General features: G+C 42.7%; 1 protein-coding gene across 4 annotated transcripts in view; it reads left to right on the forward strand.

Moving 5' to 3' along the window:
* The window catches only part of HECW2 (HECT, C2 and WW domain containing E3 ubiquitin protein ligase 2), a 197397-nt gene that overhangs the window by 46102 nt on the left and 131855 nt on the right, over window positions 1–19440 (forward strand). For all 4 annotated transcript variants that reach the window (XM_081023230.1, XM_081023231.1, XM_081023226.1 and 1 more), the window contains exon 2: window positions 3796–4126. In XM_081023230.1, coding sequence (XP_080879356.1) covers window positions 3835–4126 — 292 coding nt within the window. In that variant the 5' untranslated portion in view covers window positions 3796–3834. The remainder of the gene's footprint in view (window positions 1–3795; window positions 4127–19440) is intronic.

The following is a 19440-nucleotide window of genomic DNA, read 5'->3' on the forward strand; positions in this document are numbered from 1 at the left end:
TCCTCTTCACAATGCTGAATTTTACCTATAATATTACACTGGTCTTCCAAAGACAAAATGAAGCAGCACTTTTCATGTGGGAAACATTTCTGCCATTAAATAATTTATACTGAGCTTTCAGTATGCTCGTGATCTATAGTCTTCATTTCAACTATCTTCTGCGTTGGGTTAGTGGGCCTGAGAAGCAGCAGAGAAATGAGATGAGCCACAGCTTTTCTTAAGGCAATTCAGCAAGTCAATAAATGACTTTGCAGACTTATTACATTTATATCCTACCTTCACTACCACATTGTTCAAGATGGCATATATATTCAACTCCCCGCTCCAACCATTTCACCCCTCTCAATAGCTCTGTGAGGTCTGTTAGACTGAGAAGCAGTGACAGCCCTGTGGTTATGCAGTGAGCTTCATGACTGATTGAGGATTTGAATTTCAGTTTTCTAATCTGACACCCTGCGACGCGGGTGGCGCTGTGGTCTAAACCACTGAGCCTCTTGGGCTTGCCGATCAGAAGGTCGGCGGTTCGAATCCCTGCGACAGGGTGAGCTCCCGTTGCTCGGTCCCAGCTCCTGCCAACCTAGCAGTTCGAAAGCACACCAAAAAAGTGCAAGTAGATGAATAGGTACTTCTTCGGCGGGAAGGTAAACAGTGTTTCCGTGCGCTGCTCTGGTTTCAGTGTTACATTGCACCAGAAGCAGCTTAGTCATGCTGGAAAAACTGTCTGCAGACAAACATTGGCTCCCTCAGCCTGTAAAGCAAGATGAGCGCCGCAACCCCAGAGTCATCTGCAAGTGGACTTAACTGTCAGGGGTCCTTTACCTTTTACCTAATCTGACGCCCTAACCCAGGGATGACAAACATCCATCTGATGGGACAAATGCAGTTTACAGAGACTTTGAATCTGCCCTGCAGTCTCCTCTTCTTGGTCCTATTCTCTGCTTAATGCACAAACAGGACCTTTCCCCCCCTTAAATCTAATCTCTCTCTCTCTCTCTCTCTCTCTCTCTCTCTCTCTCTCTGTGTGTGTGTGTGTGTAGAAGTTTTCAGAGATAACAGCTGGTTCTCAAATTCACTCCATTGACCCACTATTAGCTTTGTGCAGATGATAGTTCTCAACACATGAAGGAATGCTGAGTTGAACCTCTATGCATTTATGAGTTCTTCTGCGTGTACGAGTTGCACATATGCATGTTTTATAACCTGCATTTTTGTTATAGTACAAGCGTCCTGTACAGCTAGGGTTGCTAGGTCAGGAGGAACCCAGACCCTGATATTTCAGGGTCCAAACTTGAGATCTTGGGGGGGGGGCTGGTGTCTAGGGGCGGGCCCTGGAGATTGAGGGGAGCAGAGGCAAGTAGGAACCCCCCCCCCCCACACCATGTCTGTGCAGTAATTTGCGGCCAGCTCCTGCTGGGCTGAAGTTTATAAGCTGCATGCATGACCATCTTAATTGTTTTTCTTTAATTAAAGGCACTCATGCCCACTGGAGAAAAAAGTGCTACACCTGCTACCTGGGGAGGGCAAGGCAAACCTGGAGACTTCAAGTCAGACCTGGAGGTCTGGCAACCCTATGAAATTTGTGGGTGTATACACACTGCGAAAGAGACTCCATTAATGTGCAGCAGCCATATGGGGTTGACAAGGCCTGTTAACACGATCCTGCCCTCCCCCTCGCGCACACATTTATCTGTCTTGAATTTGCAGTTGTACATAGAGGTGTTTTTTATTATTATTCTAATCTAGATGAATGTCGGCTGTTGGTTTTTGAGGCCGCCTTTGTGTCACTGGAGCAATAAGCCAATGGTAGCTTTTCATGAGAAGAACCACCTGTCTCTCCATTCATAGCCAGATTTGGGCTTGGTAGAAAAAATGGATGATGTGGAAGTATGATTACCTTTAATTGGCTGAGTGACAATATGAGACCTGTAGAAATTTGCAAGATTGCTTAAGAATGCAGGGGGAAGACTTGGGAAGAAAAATAGTTTTGTTTTTTTTAAAGTCTTAATTCACAGCCTACATTGGGGGGGGAGGTCCTGATATCCTCCCAAAATGAAATTAATGCAGGCTGCACCATTATGCTTACACTGTTATGGAGGAAGTTACAGCTACCTTTGCAATCTTTCATGAATTGCCAGACATTTCAGAAGGCAGCCCGTAAATCTTATTAGGAGAGAGCCGTATTCGATTTTGCTGGGAAACTTAAGATTGATTTCTAGTAAATGGCATTTACAGGTGGCATTTACAGTTAACGTGTAACAGTTTTGCATTATAAAATATGACATAATGTGTTGGGAGTTGAATTTCCCCCTGCTTGCTTTTATTGTATCGTGTTTCTCCATTTAAAGACTTAAATAGTGTTAAGAGTTTGTGGTTGCCAGACCCCTCAGATCCCGGGATCCAGCAAGTGTTAAAAGCTAATCAAGCCAGGCTAGCTTCCTGAACCCCTGGATCCGGCTAGCTTCCTCATGAGGGGGTCGCCTGGGGTGATGGCCTATTAAGATAACAAAGGAAAGAGGGCTCTGTGTGAGAGAACAAATGGGTGGAGACCCTCTCTCAACTCAGAGATAATTAGAATCACAGAGGCAGAGTTTGAGGTAGAGTTTGGGGGCTGTGGTGTGAATTAGAGGGAAAGGAGCAAGCTGGAGAGAGGGGCAAAGCACAGTGTTTGATTTCTGTTTGAATCCAAGGCTGTGGCTATGGTGGAAATGAGTTGGTTGCGTTTGGGCAAAATAATAAGTTGTGGTCAGGGCTCCCCCCCCCCCCAGCCGGAGCTCACAGGAGCTCAGCACCTCTCAGGTGGGTTCCATTGCTATTCTAAGAGAAAAAGGGAGAAGATCATGGTGAGCTCCAGCCCCTCTTTTTTAGAAAAACAGCACTGGTTGTGGTTGATCTGTATATCATAGCTGTTGATTTTTCATATGCCTTTGACTCCTTCAACTGGCAGTCCTATGGGAAAACCTAGCAGTTATTTTGTGGGATTAAACAACTGCATTTTCTTATGCAGCAGCTGTAGTTTCAATACTGATGTCAAAATGCTAACATAATTTCCTGTGTGCAAGGTGGGATTAACGCAGCAGGGGGAGAGATTTTGCACCAGCTGTTTGCCATTCATTTTACCAGCCTATTCTGCCCCCTCAGTACTCTGGCTACTCATTCTGCTGCCCGTAGATACCAGCCTTGTATGTGCATGTGAATACCGTATAGCTTCTTTTGGGGGGAAATTAAGGCGTGATAAAAGTAGCTTCTTCCCAGGAAAAATCAGCAAGGCATAAACTCAATAGGTGATGGAACACTTTGTGAACATGGTTAAAGCTGGGATTTCCACACTGTTTTAGGACCTTCTGTTTTTCCTATTTTGAAATGCACCTTCTCAAACCACTTCCCCGCCCATTTGCTGCACTGGATACTGGTCACTGCATTCACTGCTGGACTGAAAGCCAGCTTACGAGATTCTTATGGATTCTACTAGTGACTTTAATTGACCTTTATGGGAAACATAGTGTTGACAATTAGCAGTTTTCAGGACTAAGTAAAGAGGATAATTTTGAGTGATTTAACTGGCCTGGTGAGCTTGGGTAAAGTAGGTACGCCAAAATGTGAGCAGAAATTTATTTGGAAAATATGTGTTTTCTTTGTGAAAAGCCATTTTGGGGTATTAACGGTGAAAGCTTCTCTCCACAGCCTTTAAAAAACAACAACAACAACCAAACAGTTTAGCTCACCTAGTCAAGTTTCTGATCTCAGCAGATGTACAAGAGAGTTTGTATGTTGACGTTTGCGTTTTCTTCTTTACAGCTCTCTATGTGAAACCTCTCCTGTGAAAACAAGCTCAAGATGACCAGCTCAGCCAGGGAACATCTGCTTTTTGTGCGACGGAGGAATCCCCAGTTGCGATACACACTGAGCCCTGAGAACCTGCAGAGTCTGGCATCTCAGGGCACCATGCCTGAGAACATGAACCTTCAGCGTGCTAATAGTGACACTGATCTAGTGACATCTGACAGCCGCTCTAGTTTGACTGCAAGCATGTATGAATACACCCTAGGGCAGTCTCAGAACCTCATCATTTTCTGGGATATTAAAGAAGAAGTGGATCCCACAGACTGGATAGGACTTTATCACATTGGTAAGCAAAGAGCTTTCGTTCCAGTTGTTAGCTGGCGTGCTCCTCTGAAGGTTTGTCTTTCTTTAAACAAATGGGAACGGTTAGGTAAAGATAACACAGTACAAGGTTTTCCAGTGATTCGTGTAAAAACATGCTCCACGTTATCAAAGCTTTGGGTTTGTCCTGATCTGATAGCTACGGAAAAGCAATCTTCTTGATTGCAGAAAATACGTTGCGCTCAAGCTCTTTCTATTCTTAAATACGCTTGGTTGCAATAACGCTTAGAAGTTCAAAGGGTTGGCTCCTTTCTGTGGAAATAGGATGAAGTTTTAGCTTTCTTGTAGCTTTAACTTGGCATGCTTCGGGGGGGGGGGCAGGGAGCCATGGAAATAACTTCAAAATCACAGGAACATATATTTTTTTTACAATGCTATTTGTTAACGGTAGTGTGCTGTTTACGAAACTCTTGTCCATAAGCTATGTTCTTGTAGTTTCAGAACCAGCGTTTACTTATTTTGTGTATCTACACTATAGAGTGCTTAGGTTATAATCCTGAGTCCACGTACGCAAGATATGAATCGGTGTACAGAGCTACTCCTCTTTTACACCCTAAAGTGCATAGTAACTTAAACTGATGCAGCTGCAGTGCCAGAGTGGAGCAAGCTGGTCTTGGAAATGTGTGTGCTGTTCCATTGTAACTACTTAGTACCTTTGATTGGAAAGATAGGGATCAGCTAGTACTTTACAGTCTGGTTCAGCTGACCTTTGGGATGATGCTAACAGGATAGATTCCACTTCTCCTCCACCCAACCACTTCAGCAACATGCCCCAGGTTCTGTTTATGCTGTGAACAACTTTTGAAACCAGCATCTCATGAACGGTGGCTGGTGCTAATAAATTTTGACCCATGCTGACCTTTGCACTCTACCTACACATTTAACGACTATCACTACTACTACTTCCTATTTATTATTATTTACATTGGTTAGTCACTTTGCACAAAGAAGTCTCAAAACGATTTAACAAGACTTGACAGTGCATCTTACCTGGTTGTTGGCTATACGATATCAGGTTAGGTTGATAGCCGTGTGTAGTTGAAGCAATTTTCTGAGGATGCTTTTGCATAAATGGTTAGCACAATAGATATGCAACTGTTCATTTGTCATGCATTGTCTGAGTGTCTTTCCTTGAGATTTGCCTTTCCGTAACAATGCTGTTGGAAACATACCTATGGTACCTGGGAAAATGCTGTACTTTCCTTAGCTAGCTGATCCGCAGATATAACTAGTGTCGTGCTTCACTGGTTGTGCTGGTATTTGCAAGGGGGCTCTCTGGAAAGTTCTTGTGGGATTCCACACAAAGCTCCGCAGGGTGCTTACCTTCTAAGAAAGCTGTGGACTTCTCATTCACCTTGCCCAAGGGGACACATCCCATGCCAACTGCACAATAACATAGTGGCTGGGCATTGCGAATTCTCTGTGAGCTAAGTGGCCTTCAACTCCAGTCCTTTCACCCTCAACCTCTCTATATTCAGTATGGGTGTGGTGGGGTTGATAATACTACTGACTTACATTACAAGGCTTTTGCAAACATTACTGAGCAGTATTCATTTATTTGAATATTTGAAATGCTCACTCATATAACTGTTCACACTTTTATACTTTTATACTTTAAAAAAGTGTGATTCCTTCCCCACACTTGTCATCCTGTGCATTTGCCCTATAGGTGGCGCTATGGTCTAAACCACTGAGCCTCTTGGGCTTGCCATTTGTAAGGTCAGCAGTCCGAATCTGCATGACAGGGTGAATTCCTGTTGCTGTGTCCCAGCTCCTGCCAACCTAGCAGTGCGAGTAGATAAATAGGTATTGTTGCGGCAGGAAGGTAAATGGTGTTTCCGTGCACTCTGGCTTCGGTCCCGTTGTCCCGTTGCGCCAGATGCAGTTTAGTCATGTTGGCCACATGATCTGAAAAAGCTGCCTGCTGACAAACGCCAGCTCCCTTGGCCTGAAAAGCAAGATGAGCACTGCACTCTATGGTCGATTTTGACTGGACTTAACTGTCCAGGGGTCCTTTACCTTTTTACCCTATAGGTTAAAAGCTTTTGTTTTTGCTGTCATAATGGACTGAGGGAATATGAAGTTAACTTCACTCAAGTAGTGAAAAGTTCAATAAGAAGCATTTGGATGAAAAAGATGGCTTTTCTACCTCTCAGCATCATGTGCTGGTCTTCTGATTTTCAATGAATGAGCTTGATTTACAGTCAGACTAAGGCACTTGGATCTGTTTTTTTATTTGTTTCTGCAAGTTGCATACATTACATGCAGCTTGCCTTACGCATAAGAGAGTTTGAGATGCCAGGATAATGCAGCAGTTCAGATGTAAATTTTTTCCACCCAACACTGGAGAGCTGGTTGACAGCGATGCTATTAGACCAAGGAAAATTGTTTACTTCCTAGTTCACAAAAATAGAAAGGGGGGGGGACCATCAGAGTTTGTGTAAAATAAGTTAATTCTTGTGGTGCGAAGGATAATCGATTGTTTCCTTACCACAAAATAAACATAATTATCAACCCTCAAACTGTTTGACAAATGATACTTTAACAAAAATGAAGGACAAGGGCACCTGCCATAGGGTTTTTGTTTTTGTTTTACTAGAACTAGTTACATGCTTATGTGTATTTTTAAAGGTAATGTTGCAGATTTGTCTCTTCCATTCTCTTCTATATCTTCCTGTAGGCATTTAACTCAACTGGTAGGGGTTGATGTTGTGTACAATATACTTCCAACTCTTCACCATCATTAAAGAGAAGCATTCTCTGATGTGACAGAAATAGACAAAAAAACTGGTTGCTCTTCTCCATAGGAAAGTTAATAGCTTAACCTTCCGAGAAATGATATGAAAGAGAGAAATCCATTGTAAATCTTCCATTTGCTCAGTTAAGTACAATACAGTGGTGCCTCGCAAGACGAAATTAATCCGTTCCGCGAGTCTCTTCGTCTTGCGGTTTTTTCGTCTTGCGAAGCATGGCTATTAGCGGCTTAGCGGCTATTAACGGCTTAGCGGCTTAGCGGCTATTAACGGCTTAGCGGCTTTAAGAAAAAGGAAACAAACTCGCAAGAACTCGCAAGACGTTTCGTCTTGCGAAGCAAGCCCATAGGGAAATTCGTCTTGTGGAACGACTCAAAAAACGGAAAACTCTTTCGTCTAGCGAGTTTTTTGTCTTGCGAGGCATTCGTCTTGCGGGGCACCACTGTAGATTTTATCCCCTTCCTTCGAAAGCTTATTTTCCTGCCGTCATTAGTTGCTTCTCAGTTAAAGTGGCAGTGGGATATTATGAATGTTAGTGACACGAGCTTATTCCCTTTTCATCAGATCCAACCAGCACGAGCATTTTCATGATTCTTTTATGGGTAAAGGAGCTTGTTCCTTAAAAGGCACTAGCAGCTGGCTTTGCACTATAACCTGTTGATATTTTATCTATTTGTTTATCAGGCTTCCTACCTGTCCTTCGCCGCACTGCCCCAGGGCAGGTTATAACAATACAATATGCAATTATAAAGACAAGTATAATAATCAGCAAATAAAAAGGTAAAACTGTGCCAATAAAAAAACAGAGCAGTATAGATTCAGCAAAAGAGGTGGATCTTACAAAACAAAATACCGTAACTGCAAAAGGTGTGGGTCAAGAGGTGCATTTGTGCAACGAAGATGCTAGATGCAAATCTGTGTGGAAAGAGTTCCAGAACTGAGGTGCTCCTGCAGATAAGGCCCTCTCCTTTGCCACCAGACCCAACACTTCTGTGGGCGTCGGAAGCACCAAAGGTACCCTTTGCTGGTCTTAACACCCAAGAGGGTCTGTAGGGTGATAGTCAACAGGAAATATATGTATTGCGTTTTGATTACAGTGGGAAAGTGGCAGCTTAAGTATTAAGGTTTTCAATTTCACCACTGTTGATAGTGGATGGAATCCAACTGGTACCATTCCATAGGAGGACTTTTGATTCACCGGACGCAACCACTAATGAAAGAAGTCAGGAGAAGTTTTTTGCTGATTTGTTTTCACAACTGCAGCCCCCCCCCCCGGTGCCCCTTAAAAATCAAGTCCAAAAAGTTGTGGGCCCCTGCAGAACAGCGTGTTAAGATGCCATGGAAGGCAGCAGAGGAGCTGCCAAAAGTGTTGATTTGGGAAATGTATGTGTCCTGACTTGCAACAACAGGTGGTATTCAACTAAGTTTTACTCAGAATAGACCTGTTGAAATTAAAGGACCCAACTTAGTCATGCTCATTAATTTCAGTGGATCTGCTCTGAATAAAATTTAGCTGAACACCACCTATAGGAAGCTGCCTCAACTTCGCTGTGGCCGAGCACATATTCTTCTGTCTTGTCGAGTTACCTGCTGTGTGTGCACCTAAATTTTATGCTGGTGACACATTCACATGTATTGTACTAGGATACATCTGCAGGGACTCCCCTGTTTTCATTGTGAAGATATCCTCTGTGCTTAACATTTAAGGCACCCACGACTGTTTCACTTCTCCCTCTCCTGCAATATACCGTATTTTTCGCTCTATAAGACGCACCGGACCACAAGACGCACCTAGTTTTTGGAGGAGGAAAACAAGAAAAAAATATCTGAATCTCAGAAGCCAGAACAGCAAGAGGGATCGCTGCGCAGTGAAAGCAGCAATCCCTCTTGCTGTTCTGGCTTCTGGGATAGCTGCGCAGCCTGCATTCACTCCATAAGACGCACAACCATCTCCCCCTACTTTTTAGGAGGGAAAAAGTGAGTCTTATAGAGCAAAAAATACGGTATCTTTACTGGACAACAGTCCATGCTAAGAAGAAAATTATTGAGTCACCACAGTCTTAGTAATTGAGTTTTTCAGTAATTGAGTTAAATCTTCTTTTAATTAGAGATCTGTTTTGGATGGGGACTTTAAAAAAAGAAGTCCAGAAGATGATGAACTGGAATTTTACTGAAGGTTGATGCTTCTCGCAGGTTTATCAGGTTTCCATATGGATTAGTCAGTCCTGTCTGTCTTGGTGGAATACAATCAGGAAAGAACTCTAGGTTCAGCAGTACGTCTTATCAGCCGTTGGTCCCAGGTCTCAAAATTCAGACACAACAGCATTCTGAGCCCTGGCAAAAGGGCTACAGAATTAGAAGTGTAAAATTGCTGGGCAGCAGCCAAATGTTCTGTACCAGTGGGACCAGCGGAGGCAGTGAGATGCCCTTCCAGAAGTGCTAACCTTTCTTTGATTAAACTCAGTTATTTCTATTTATAACTTGACATTGATAGGTATGGAATATAGCCTATGTATTTGATCCCATTTGTTTCGTAGGTTTTACTTTTTTTGGGGGGGGGGTGATCTCCTTTACTTTTATGCTGACTTGAGTATTAATTTTAGGAAACCTTATGTGACCATTATCAATAAACACACAAATGAAAAATCGAGGTGGCCCAGAAAATATGTTGGCATCTGTCTGTCTCGAGAGATGATGGAAGAGTGTGCCATTGGTGATAAAGTCAAACTGTTGGAGAGTTACAGCATCTGCTGTGACCTACAGAGATCGATATGGGAGAGACATGTTCTATTGCAGCTGGGCCAGATGAAGATGCACCATGGTGTAGATGCACCATGTTGCTTCTTCTCTCTGTGTTCCTCCCAGTGGTCATTCCTCCTCTGGCCACTGCTGTGGATTCACAACCTGACTGTATCAAGGTTGTCTGCAAGGGATTCCCAGATGGTGGGCCTGATGTTGCCAGCTTTCATGTCACGTTGGCAGACATCACTATAACTCAGAGTTGGTCTGCCAATGGGCCTGGTGCCTGAATGACATCCCCCACACTTCTTTTCAGTCAGACTCTTTAGTGGGAAGAAGTGAGAATATAGATTTAATGAACCCAAACTTTCCTCCTTGCTTTATTCTGAAGAGACTTTAAAGTTTCCTTTTTCTTTTTTGGCACGTCTCTCAGTTCCGTATGAAGGAATATCAAACAGACCACTGGATCCAATAGCTTTTTGGTCAGCTGGTGTAGCATTCTGAGAGGGCCTCCTTAATCCCACCATTCTTATGACAGAACCAGCTGGGCACGGTCTACTGGGGCCCCACAACTCGGCCCTTTCCCTACATGGAGTGTGTGGAAGCCGCTGAACCCTGTGCCGGCAAACAGATTGCTGTTGAATTGTCCATTTGTGCTTCATAGAGTTTCTCCCTTAGTCCTTCTCACTACTGTTGGTAGACTGTTGATTCCTGCCCTACCTAACCACCTCATAGGATTCTAGCCTAGTGCGATAAGCTAGCTCCTGTGTGTGTAGCAAATGTTTTTGTATGGAGTAGCATTCTGTCATAAGAGTGGCAGCCTGCAGTCTGAAGTGGTTCAGCCCAGGCACAGTGTTGGCATCTCAGGGAGAACTGAACTTCATTGACTTGAGGTGCCAACTGGATATAAGGAGTTGTATCTTTCCCCCTCCAGGTGCTGTAGGATAGCAGCTTGCATCATCCCTGGCCATAATGGTTAGGGCTGATGTTACCTGTAGCCAGATAACTTGAGGGCAGCAGCCTGGGGAAGGCTACTGTGGACAGACTTAATTTCACTCTAGTCTAACTCAGACTTGCCATATAACTGGTTGCCACAGGTGATGAAGAATTCCATGCAGGTGACAATTGCATGGAATTCCATCTAGGCAAGTGGATAGGCTGTTGGAAGATGGGCAGAGTGATCTTAGCATGTTAGTAACTTTTCTGGCATTGTATGCATGGTTGGTCTAAAACCATCATTTAGAGAGGTTCTCCCTGATTGTAAAGCACAAACCCTGAGGAGGATAGTACATGGATGTATAAAACTCCTTTTGGAAGTTCTTGCATTTATGGTTTTGATGGTTTGTGGCTCTGAGTTGGGACAGGTTTCAATGTTTTCCTGGTTGAAATTCTGTTGGTACAAGTACAGTCGTACCATGGAAGTCGAACAGAATCCATTCCAGAAGTCCGTTCGACTTCCAAAACGTTTGCAAACCAAAGCGCAGCTTCCAATTGGTTGCAGGAAGCTCCTGCAGCCAATTGGAAGTTGCGGAAGCCCTGTCGGACGTTTGGGTTCCAAAGAATGTTCACAAACTGGAACACTCGCTTCCAGGTTTGCAGTGTTCAGGAACCAAAATGTTTGAGTACCAAGGCGTTCAGGATCCAAGGTACGATGTGGTTCATTTGCAGTGACACTCTTCAACTAGAAAAAGACCTCTTTTGTTATTGTTTTGGTTGTTTATTATTTTGGTTGCTTATTAGAGCTATTCCACGCCTTACTATTTCAACATGACATGCGCTTTGTGATTCTGCTAAAACAGTAATCCATGAAGCACATATAAGTCTCACTCTTTCTCCTCATGAACACCACAAAAAAACATGTAGCAGGAAAATGGAGTCAACCACATGAAATGATCTTGCAATTTGCAATATGTATTGTCCTAATATGTTAAGCTCCTGGAAGTGAAATTCAGCAGCCGTCAACTATTTGCATTATTTCTTCTGCTTTTACTGTGACTTGACATGAACTAGTTTGTGAATTTCCACAAGGGCCTGTAGGAGACTGGAAGGATACCAACCGATAATTCCTATTTGCACTTGTCGCTCCTTTTGTGTGTGTTTTAATTTAATTTGCTCACTCACTTTACTTGGAGCTCCTCTGGTTAGACTGCTTCACCTTGAGGTCATTCAGACATTGTACTGCGTTACAAGGCAAATCATAACATTGTAAGATTTTTCTTTCACAAGCGTGCATCTACAGTCTATCTACAGGTTATTTCAGAATGCTTCTGAATGTTGTGAGGATGGCAGCGCATTTTGAAAAGCAAGAGTTACTCAGCAAACACAGAACAGTAATTTGTTGGTTTTTTTTATTACACATTCAAAGCAGGTGTCCTCTCAATACTCTGTGCTGCTGTCAAATTTGTGTGGGGTGCTGGGTGAAATTGTAAAATAGATGGTAAATCCACTCTGTATTTCTGCAGAAATTTTCTGTGTGTGGGTATGTTGTCTCGGCTACATTAAAAACACACACACAAAAACCACCACTTTTGAGTAGGAAGACTCAGGAGTAGCTTATGAGTCATATTGCCTTTCTCACACGACGGCTCTTAGAAACATTTATATCAGGGTTGTGTATTTTAAAGACTGTGTTATTTTTTATGGATTTTAATGATTCTTTTTTATTATTATTTGACTTTGTTGTAAAGCGCCCTGTGGTTTGTACAAAGGGCAATAAATAAATGATCCAAATAGATAAGCGAGGAAGAAAGAGGGTTGTGAGTTGAAGGTTTATCTCAAGAACTCTTCCTAAATCTAGATACTGAGAACAATTGTGGTGAAAAATATTAAAACCTCTTTGTTTCTATCATGGTTAATCTGATTGTCATTTTTTCACGAATAAATACAAAGCAGCTTTTCAATAACATGTTTTTTTTTATTATAAGGACTATATTTGACAATTTAGATAGGATTGGAGCTTATAGTAAAACCTGCTGGGATTGGGGAAATTCTAGAGGCTTTCTATTTCAGGTCAGACAAGATTAAAAAGGGGAAAAAAGCTTTCACATAAGCTCTCTTTTAATACACTTACGCTTGTAGCTCTGATTGAGTGGAAAGATTGGGGAAAGTTCAACACCTTATGCTCAATTCCAAAGGCTTTGTTCAGCCTCTGAAATGTCTTCTGAATTGAAAACTTAATGGATTAACAGAGCCCTGATCGTTATTTGTATTTTTAACTCGACACCTGTACAATACAAACGTAGCAGCTACATTATGTGATGGGTTCTTTTTTACCCTGATATTTATGCACTCCAAAATTATTGCTAACATTTATAAATGTTCTGCTTATTGTCTGGGATCAGAAGAGTTGCTTGAAGCATCACCTATGACAGGTCTGGAGAACCTGTGGTTCTTCTCGTGCGTTTGGACCCTCAGCACCTTGCTTAGAATGGCCAATGGTCAGGGTTGAAGTACACAGAGATATAAACCAATCTTTTCCCAACGTGTTCGACAATTACCATGTAGACACACAATTACATGTAAGGGTGTGTTATTGCAATCTTTCAAACGCAACTCTAACCTATGAGTGCCTTTTCATCTTAGAACCAGAATGTGAAATCTGAGAAAGTGCAGTGTGCTTATGTCCCATTGAAATTGACAATAAAAAGGGCGGAAGATAGGATTGTAGCATGTTATCAGAATGATGCCTTATAGAAAAAATTACCCGTTTTGACCTGGCAGTATAAACGTTGACACTTATGGTGTTGCTGCTGAAACAACACCTCACATTCACCTGATCCGATTAGAAAAATGCTTATGTCCACATCAAGTAATAATAATAATAATAATACCCCACCCATCTGGCTGGGTTTCCCCAGCCACTTTGCCCAGCTTCCAGCACATATAAAAATATAATAAAATGACAAACATTGAAAACTTCCTGATACAGGGCTGTCTTCAGATGTCTTCTAAAAGTCAGATAGTTGTTTATTTCCTTGACATCTGATGGGAGGGCGTTCCACAGGGTGGGCGTCACTACCGAGAAGGCCCTCTGCCTGGTTCCCTGTAACCTCACTTCTTGCACTAAGGGAACCTCCAGAAGGCCCTCGGAGCTGGAACCAGTGTATGGGCTGAACAGTGGGGGTGGAACAATGTTTCCCTAATCAAAAAGTGAAGATTTGTTGTTTAGGTTCCCCCCCCCCCCCGCCCCAGATTAGGAAGGCCCAATAAAACTCTGATGTGTGAAATACAGTGCTGCTGCTCTGCTTGGGTAATAGCTTTTAATCCAGTGGAGGCATCTGCTAATGTATGATAAAGGGAGGTGTTTTTCTGATTGCAAACCTGCTCCCCCAAGTCTTCCATGCTGTTTTGGAGGGTCTCCCAGTCCTTTGGAACAGATTTTTGGGAGCTGCCCACCATGATTTCCACTCATGATTAAAAGAATTGAGCCAATTATATCTAAATGATATACTTATTGAGAGCATATAAAGCTGACACCCCAAAAGTATATGCATATGCTTAACAACTTGACCAGTTTTTCTTTTGCAGACGGCATATTTTCATATCCAACTACGCAAGTAATTTCTCTTATAAGGCACTCTGTAGCGGACATTTCCACACACAGTGAATTAGATTTTTAGTTTTTCTTGTTTCACCCCATTGACAAAGGCATCTCCAGTCTCAAAAACAAATTCATTTCCATCACCAAGGAGTTCGTTTATTCTAGGAGATGTATTCCTTTTGTCTGCTGCAAAATTCCTCACTGATGTTGTTATCCTCCTGGCTGGCCTGTCCTTGTACTGTGAAGTGTTGGCAGTGTAGATTCACCCTCTGGAATGAGAAGTCAAAAGGAAATGCAAAAGTAGGAAGCAGGCAGCAGAGCTGGCGCTGATTATAAAAAGAAGGATGGCTTGAGTTTAATCAAAAGTGTGTGTGTATGTTTAAATCAGATCAGGCCAGTTGATGGATGTGTTCAGCCCTCTTTTCTATAATTAATGAGAAAAGACACCCATATGAAAATATTTATTTTCACAGTAGTCCACACCGAGACTGTCTTTTTGTTGCTGAATATAGTTAAACATCAGCACTGAGAAGGGGCCTTTTCGGGACACACAAATGCTCACACTTATTTTCGCTCTGTGTTGCTTTGGATGTGTATGCTTCTTTTTTCCAAACGTTTTCTTTCTCAGTGACAGCAACCATAGAGGCCCATTCGCTGTCATTGGCTCGGCTTATCAGTATATTTCCACTGCAAAGACTTCTGGCGCGTCACTGGGATTTATGATCTTTCGGACAGAAACCAATGTTCTGTTCCATCCTGCCTTTGTGATGCGAGTGGCTGCTTCACCAGATGGAGACATTTGGCGAACAGAAACATTAGATGAACCTAAAGCACGTCAACGCCTATTAATCCGTAAACCTTTTTTGAAAGAGCAATCCCCTCTGCTAGCCCCTGCAGCACAACACATTTTTGCTCCTGTTTTAAGAAACTGAAACTGAACACACTGGTTAACCCAACCTTACAACCTGAGGTTTTTTGGAGATGTGTGACAAACAACGGCCGGGACTGCCTCTGCAGTGCTCTAGCCCTGATCAGCTGGAAGTAGAGTAATGCTCTCTGCATATTATGGGGTGGGAATGCCTTGCAATGGGAATAGCTTGCTTTTAAAGCCATGACAAAGACACAGAAGCTTTAATAAAATGCCAAGCACATGCTCCAAACAAATGTAATATTAAGGAAACAAGAAATAAAATATTTAATGGCATGGAGTGTGCATTGTTATGGGTGAGGAGGAAGGTAGTCTTGCAGGTGTTCTGCAATCCATCCCGCCTACCAAGTTGTATGTGCAAGCACTGTTGCTTTTGAGCAGTACAGTGACTTGACTGCTCGCCCAGCAAAAAGATTTTAAAGACAAAATGGCACCAAGTACAGTGGAAGGTGGGCTGTCACAGGCACTATTCAATAGGAAACTTAAGTTCAGGAAGAACTATGGGGGTCTTAGTGCTCTTCCTCTTTGTAGGGCATAGATAGGAAATCATATATTGCCGGTGACAAAATACAATGCGACAGCCCTGAAATATCATATTATTGTGGCTTACAAGTTTTATTTATTAAATTTCTGTCTCAGGTTTTAATCCATGGGTTCTTTCCTTCATTTAATGTTCACAACAATCCTGAGAGTTAGGTTAGGTTGAGAGATAAGTTAATTAGCCACGGTCATTAGTCCGCTTGATGGCCAAGTGAGGATTTAAACCTGAGTTTCTTCCACCCAGTCCTAGCCTGACACTATAAACCGCACAGCTTTCTAAACTTTCATGTTGATGACACACTTATTAGACATGCATTGTTTCGCGGCACAGTAATTCAGTTTTAGTAGCTAACTGGAGGTTTAAATAACCCCTTTCCAGCCCCGACACATGGTTTGGAAAGCTTTGCTATAAACACTACCTCCCATTAGTTCTTTAGTATGAGGGCAGATGTTTGAATCTCCAACAACAAATGAGTACGAATTGTGCATTTCTTGTATAAACTTTAGTTTCCGTTTAGTTATCCCTAAGATTTGAATCATGGTTGAAATTTTGCTATTTCAGTGGTTCCTTGGAGTTCCTCAGTTCCAAGCTCATGAGTTTGGCTTACTTTCATTGAATTCTGGCCCCGACTCTAGCAAAGTGTCCAGATCTACCCAACAGTTCTATGGAAACCATCAGAAAGGTTGAAACTATAATGGCATCTTTCCCAGCGTCTCTTCCTTTCCCGCCACTCCCTCGTAATTTTTTGGGGGAAGATGAGTAAACATATTTAATTATAGCCTCTTTAATGACCGGGTAGCAGACTGGTGAACAGGAAATCTCCAATACCTATATAGGAAGGTCCCCTGATCTGACATTGTCCTCTGTGATACAAAGCAATGCGATCCTTTTTTGTTTGTTTGTTTTAGGAGTTCACATTTTCCCCACTGTTTATAATGGCCTTCTGTAACTGAACAACTCAACTATTTCCTTCCGAATTCTTCTGTTCTGTAGAACATGACACAACATGGTGCTTTGCTGTTACCTTGGGTTAGTTTTCTTTTTCATGTGAAGAATCAGCAGAGGTTACTGCTTCTGCTTAATATCCTCGTTCCCTTCACTCCTTTCTTACTCAGAGAGGGCAGGCCAAAGGTGATACAGTAAGGCAATAGCAAGGAAGAGGATTAGTAAAGCCCTAAATGGCCTCAGCCCTGTATACCTGAAGGAGCGTCTCCACCCCCATCATTCAGCCCGGACACTGAGGTCCAGCTCCGAGGGTCTTCTGGCACTTCCCTCACTGTGAGAAGTGAGGTTGCAGGGAACCAGACAGAGAGCCTTCTCGGTAGTGCCACCCTCCCTGTGGAACGCCCTCCCATCACATGGCAAGGAGATAAACAACTATCTGACTTTTAGAAGACATCTGAAGGCAGCCCTGTTTAGGGAGGTTTTTTAATGTTTTGTTGCTTTATTACTAATAATATTCTGTTGGGAGCTGCCCAAAGTGGCTGGGGAAACCCAGCCAGATGGGCGGGGTATAAATAATGATGATGATGATGATGATAATTGGTGAGGAGGCTCCAGTGTCTGGGCTTGAACGATGGGGGTGGAGACACTCGTTCAGGTATACTGGGCTGAGGCCGTTTAAGGCTTTAAAGGTCAGCATCAACACTTTGAATTTGGTTTAAGTTCTGCTAATTTCGTTTAACACAGCTAATTTGGTTTAAGTTCTGAAGAGCGCTATTTAGGTTTTACTATTCTACTCACTGCTTCAAATTATGTTTAAATTTAAAAAAATCATTATTTTGAAAAATGTCCTAGGAACAGATAATATTGAGAGATAATTAGACTACAGTTTACTAAAGGCTAGAAAATCCCATTCATAAATTGGGGTGTTTTAAATACCATGGGACGCGGGTGGCGCTGTGGGTAAAACCTCAGTGCCTAGGGCTTGCTGATCGCATGGTCGGTGGTTCGAATCTCCGCGGCGGGGTGAGCTCCCGTCTTTCGGTCCCAGCTCCTGCCCACCTAGCAGTTCGAAAGCACCCCAAGTGCAAGTAGATAAATAGGTACCGCTTTATAGCGGGAAGGTAAACGGCGTTTCCGTGTGCTGCGCTGGTGCTGGCTCGCCAGAGCAGCTTTGTCACGCTGGCCACGTGACCGGGAAGTGTCTCCGGACAGCGCTGGCCCCCGGCCTCTTAAGTGAGATGGGCGCACAACCCTAGAGTCGGACATGACTGGCCCGTACGGGCAGGGGTACCTTTACCTTTTACCTTAAATACCATAACACAAGTTTCACTTTTACTTTAATGTAAGAGGTTTCTAAATGGGGAATTTGAGTTAGCTGCAACCATTCATATTACAGAAATCAAGGGCAACAATATTTCTTACCAGACAAACTGGTCACAGCTCAATGTGCCATGAGCTATATTGCAATAACTCTGGCTTAATCGTGCATAACTTCATGCTTTCTTCTGGCCACTGTTAGAACAACCCCAATTTGAAAGCTAGATTAAAGACATATATCACCTTTTCTATGCTCATTATATTTTTATGGATGTATAGAACTTAAAACTTGTGAAGTCTATCATGAGAGAGGCAGATCTTGTGACATGTGTATCTATGCATTGATGAGAATTGCAAATGAAACTACTTGGGACATTGAACAATTGTGCAACTGACCATCATACGATCTAAGATGCCATCAAGTCATAAAATATTCATGGGAAAGTACTTTGTGTTGAAAACAAAATACAAATGGGCAACCAGTGGAATAAGTTTTGCAGTGGCTTAAGACCTTTAAAAATTACAAATGGCATAGAGCCCGTTGCATTGGATGCTATTTGGAGAATGAGATTAAAGCACACATTTATGTGTTTAAGAGCTGCTACAGTGTAAACAGAACATGTGGTACAATCATTGTCGTAGGATTGCACCATCTCAGCAGTGATGTTCGACAACACATGTGAAAGACACAAAAGCCCTGCTTCAGACCCTCCAAGTTTCCCTATTTCCAGGGATAGTCCTGGATTTATAGAAGCTGTCCCAGTTTCTGATTTGGTCCCAGAATGTCCTGCTTTTCCTTAGGATGTCCCTAGTTTCTTCAGAGAAATGTTGGCGGGTATGGAGCTATCCAACCCCCAAGCCATGTGAAGGCAGCCCTTTATAGGGAACCCTTTAAATGTTTAATATTATTTTTTTAATATGTTGGAAGCTGCTCAGAGTGGCTGGGTCAACCCAGTCAGATGGGCAGGATATAAATAGTAAAATTACTATTATAGAATAGGATATCCCTATTTCTGCCGGAGAAATGTTGGAGGGTATGCAGTTTGGGCAACTAGATCAGGAGATGCTTATCTATATGGAGGAGGAATGAGTTGAATCACAACCCCCTGTCCCCAGCTCTTCTGTGAGTTTCTACCCAAGTTGTATGCATGTAGCCCTGCCTCTTTTTCTCCATGCAAACAGGGATGCTGCTTTTTAATATACAGAAGAGCTGGATCAAGGCCTGGAGGAGGTTGGGGATTGGCGTCTGAATGAAATCCCTGGTCCCTGTGAGTGCACTGAGTAACTTCCGTCCTGGTCAGCTGAAGAGAGCTGGAGTGTTGGGGCAAAATATTATAGCCTGGTCTTCTTCCAGTATTCCATGTGCAGGAACACTGTGACGAGAGAGTTCTTTCACACAAGCAGTCTTCCTTGTGTATAGAAGTGGTAATGTTGGTAACGTGCCCTGTTTAAACTTTGAATCTACTCAGAGTCCCACTAATGATTACAATTTGGTCTTGTGTGTGCTTATATGCTT

This window comes from Podarcis pityusensis (genome assembly GCF_964106645.2).
Source record: "Podarcis pityusensis genome assembly, chromosome: 1".
NCBI classification, from domain to species: Eukaryota; Metazoa; Chordata; class Lepidosauria; order Squamata; family Lacertidae; genus Podarcis; species Podarcis pityusensis.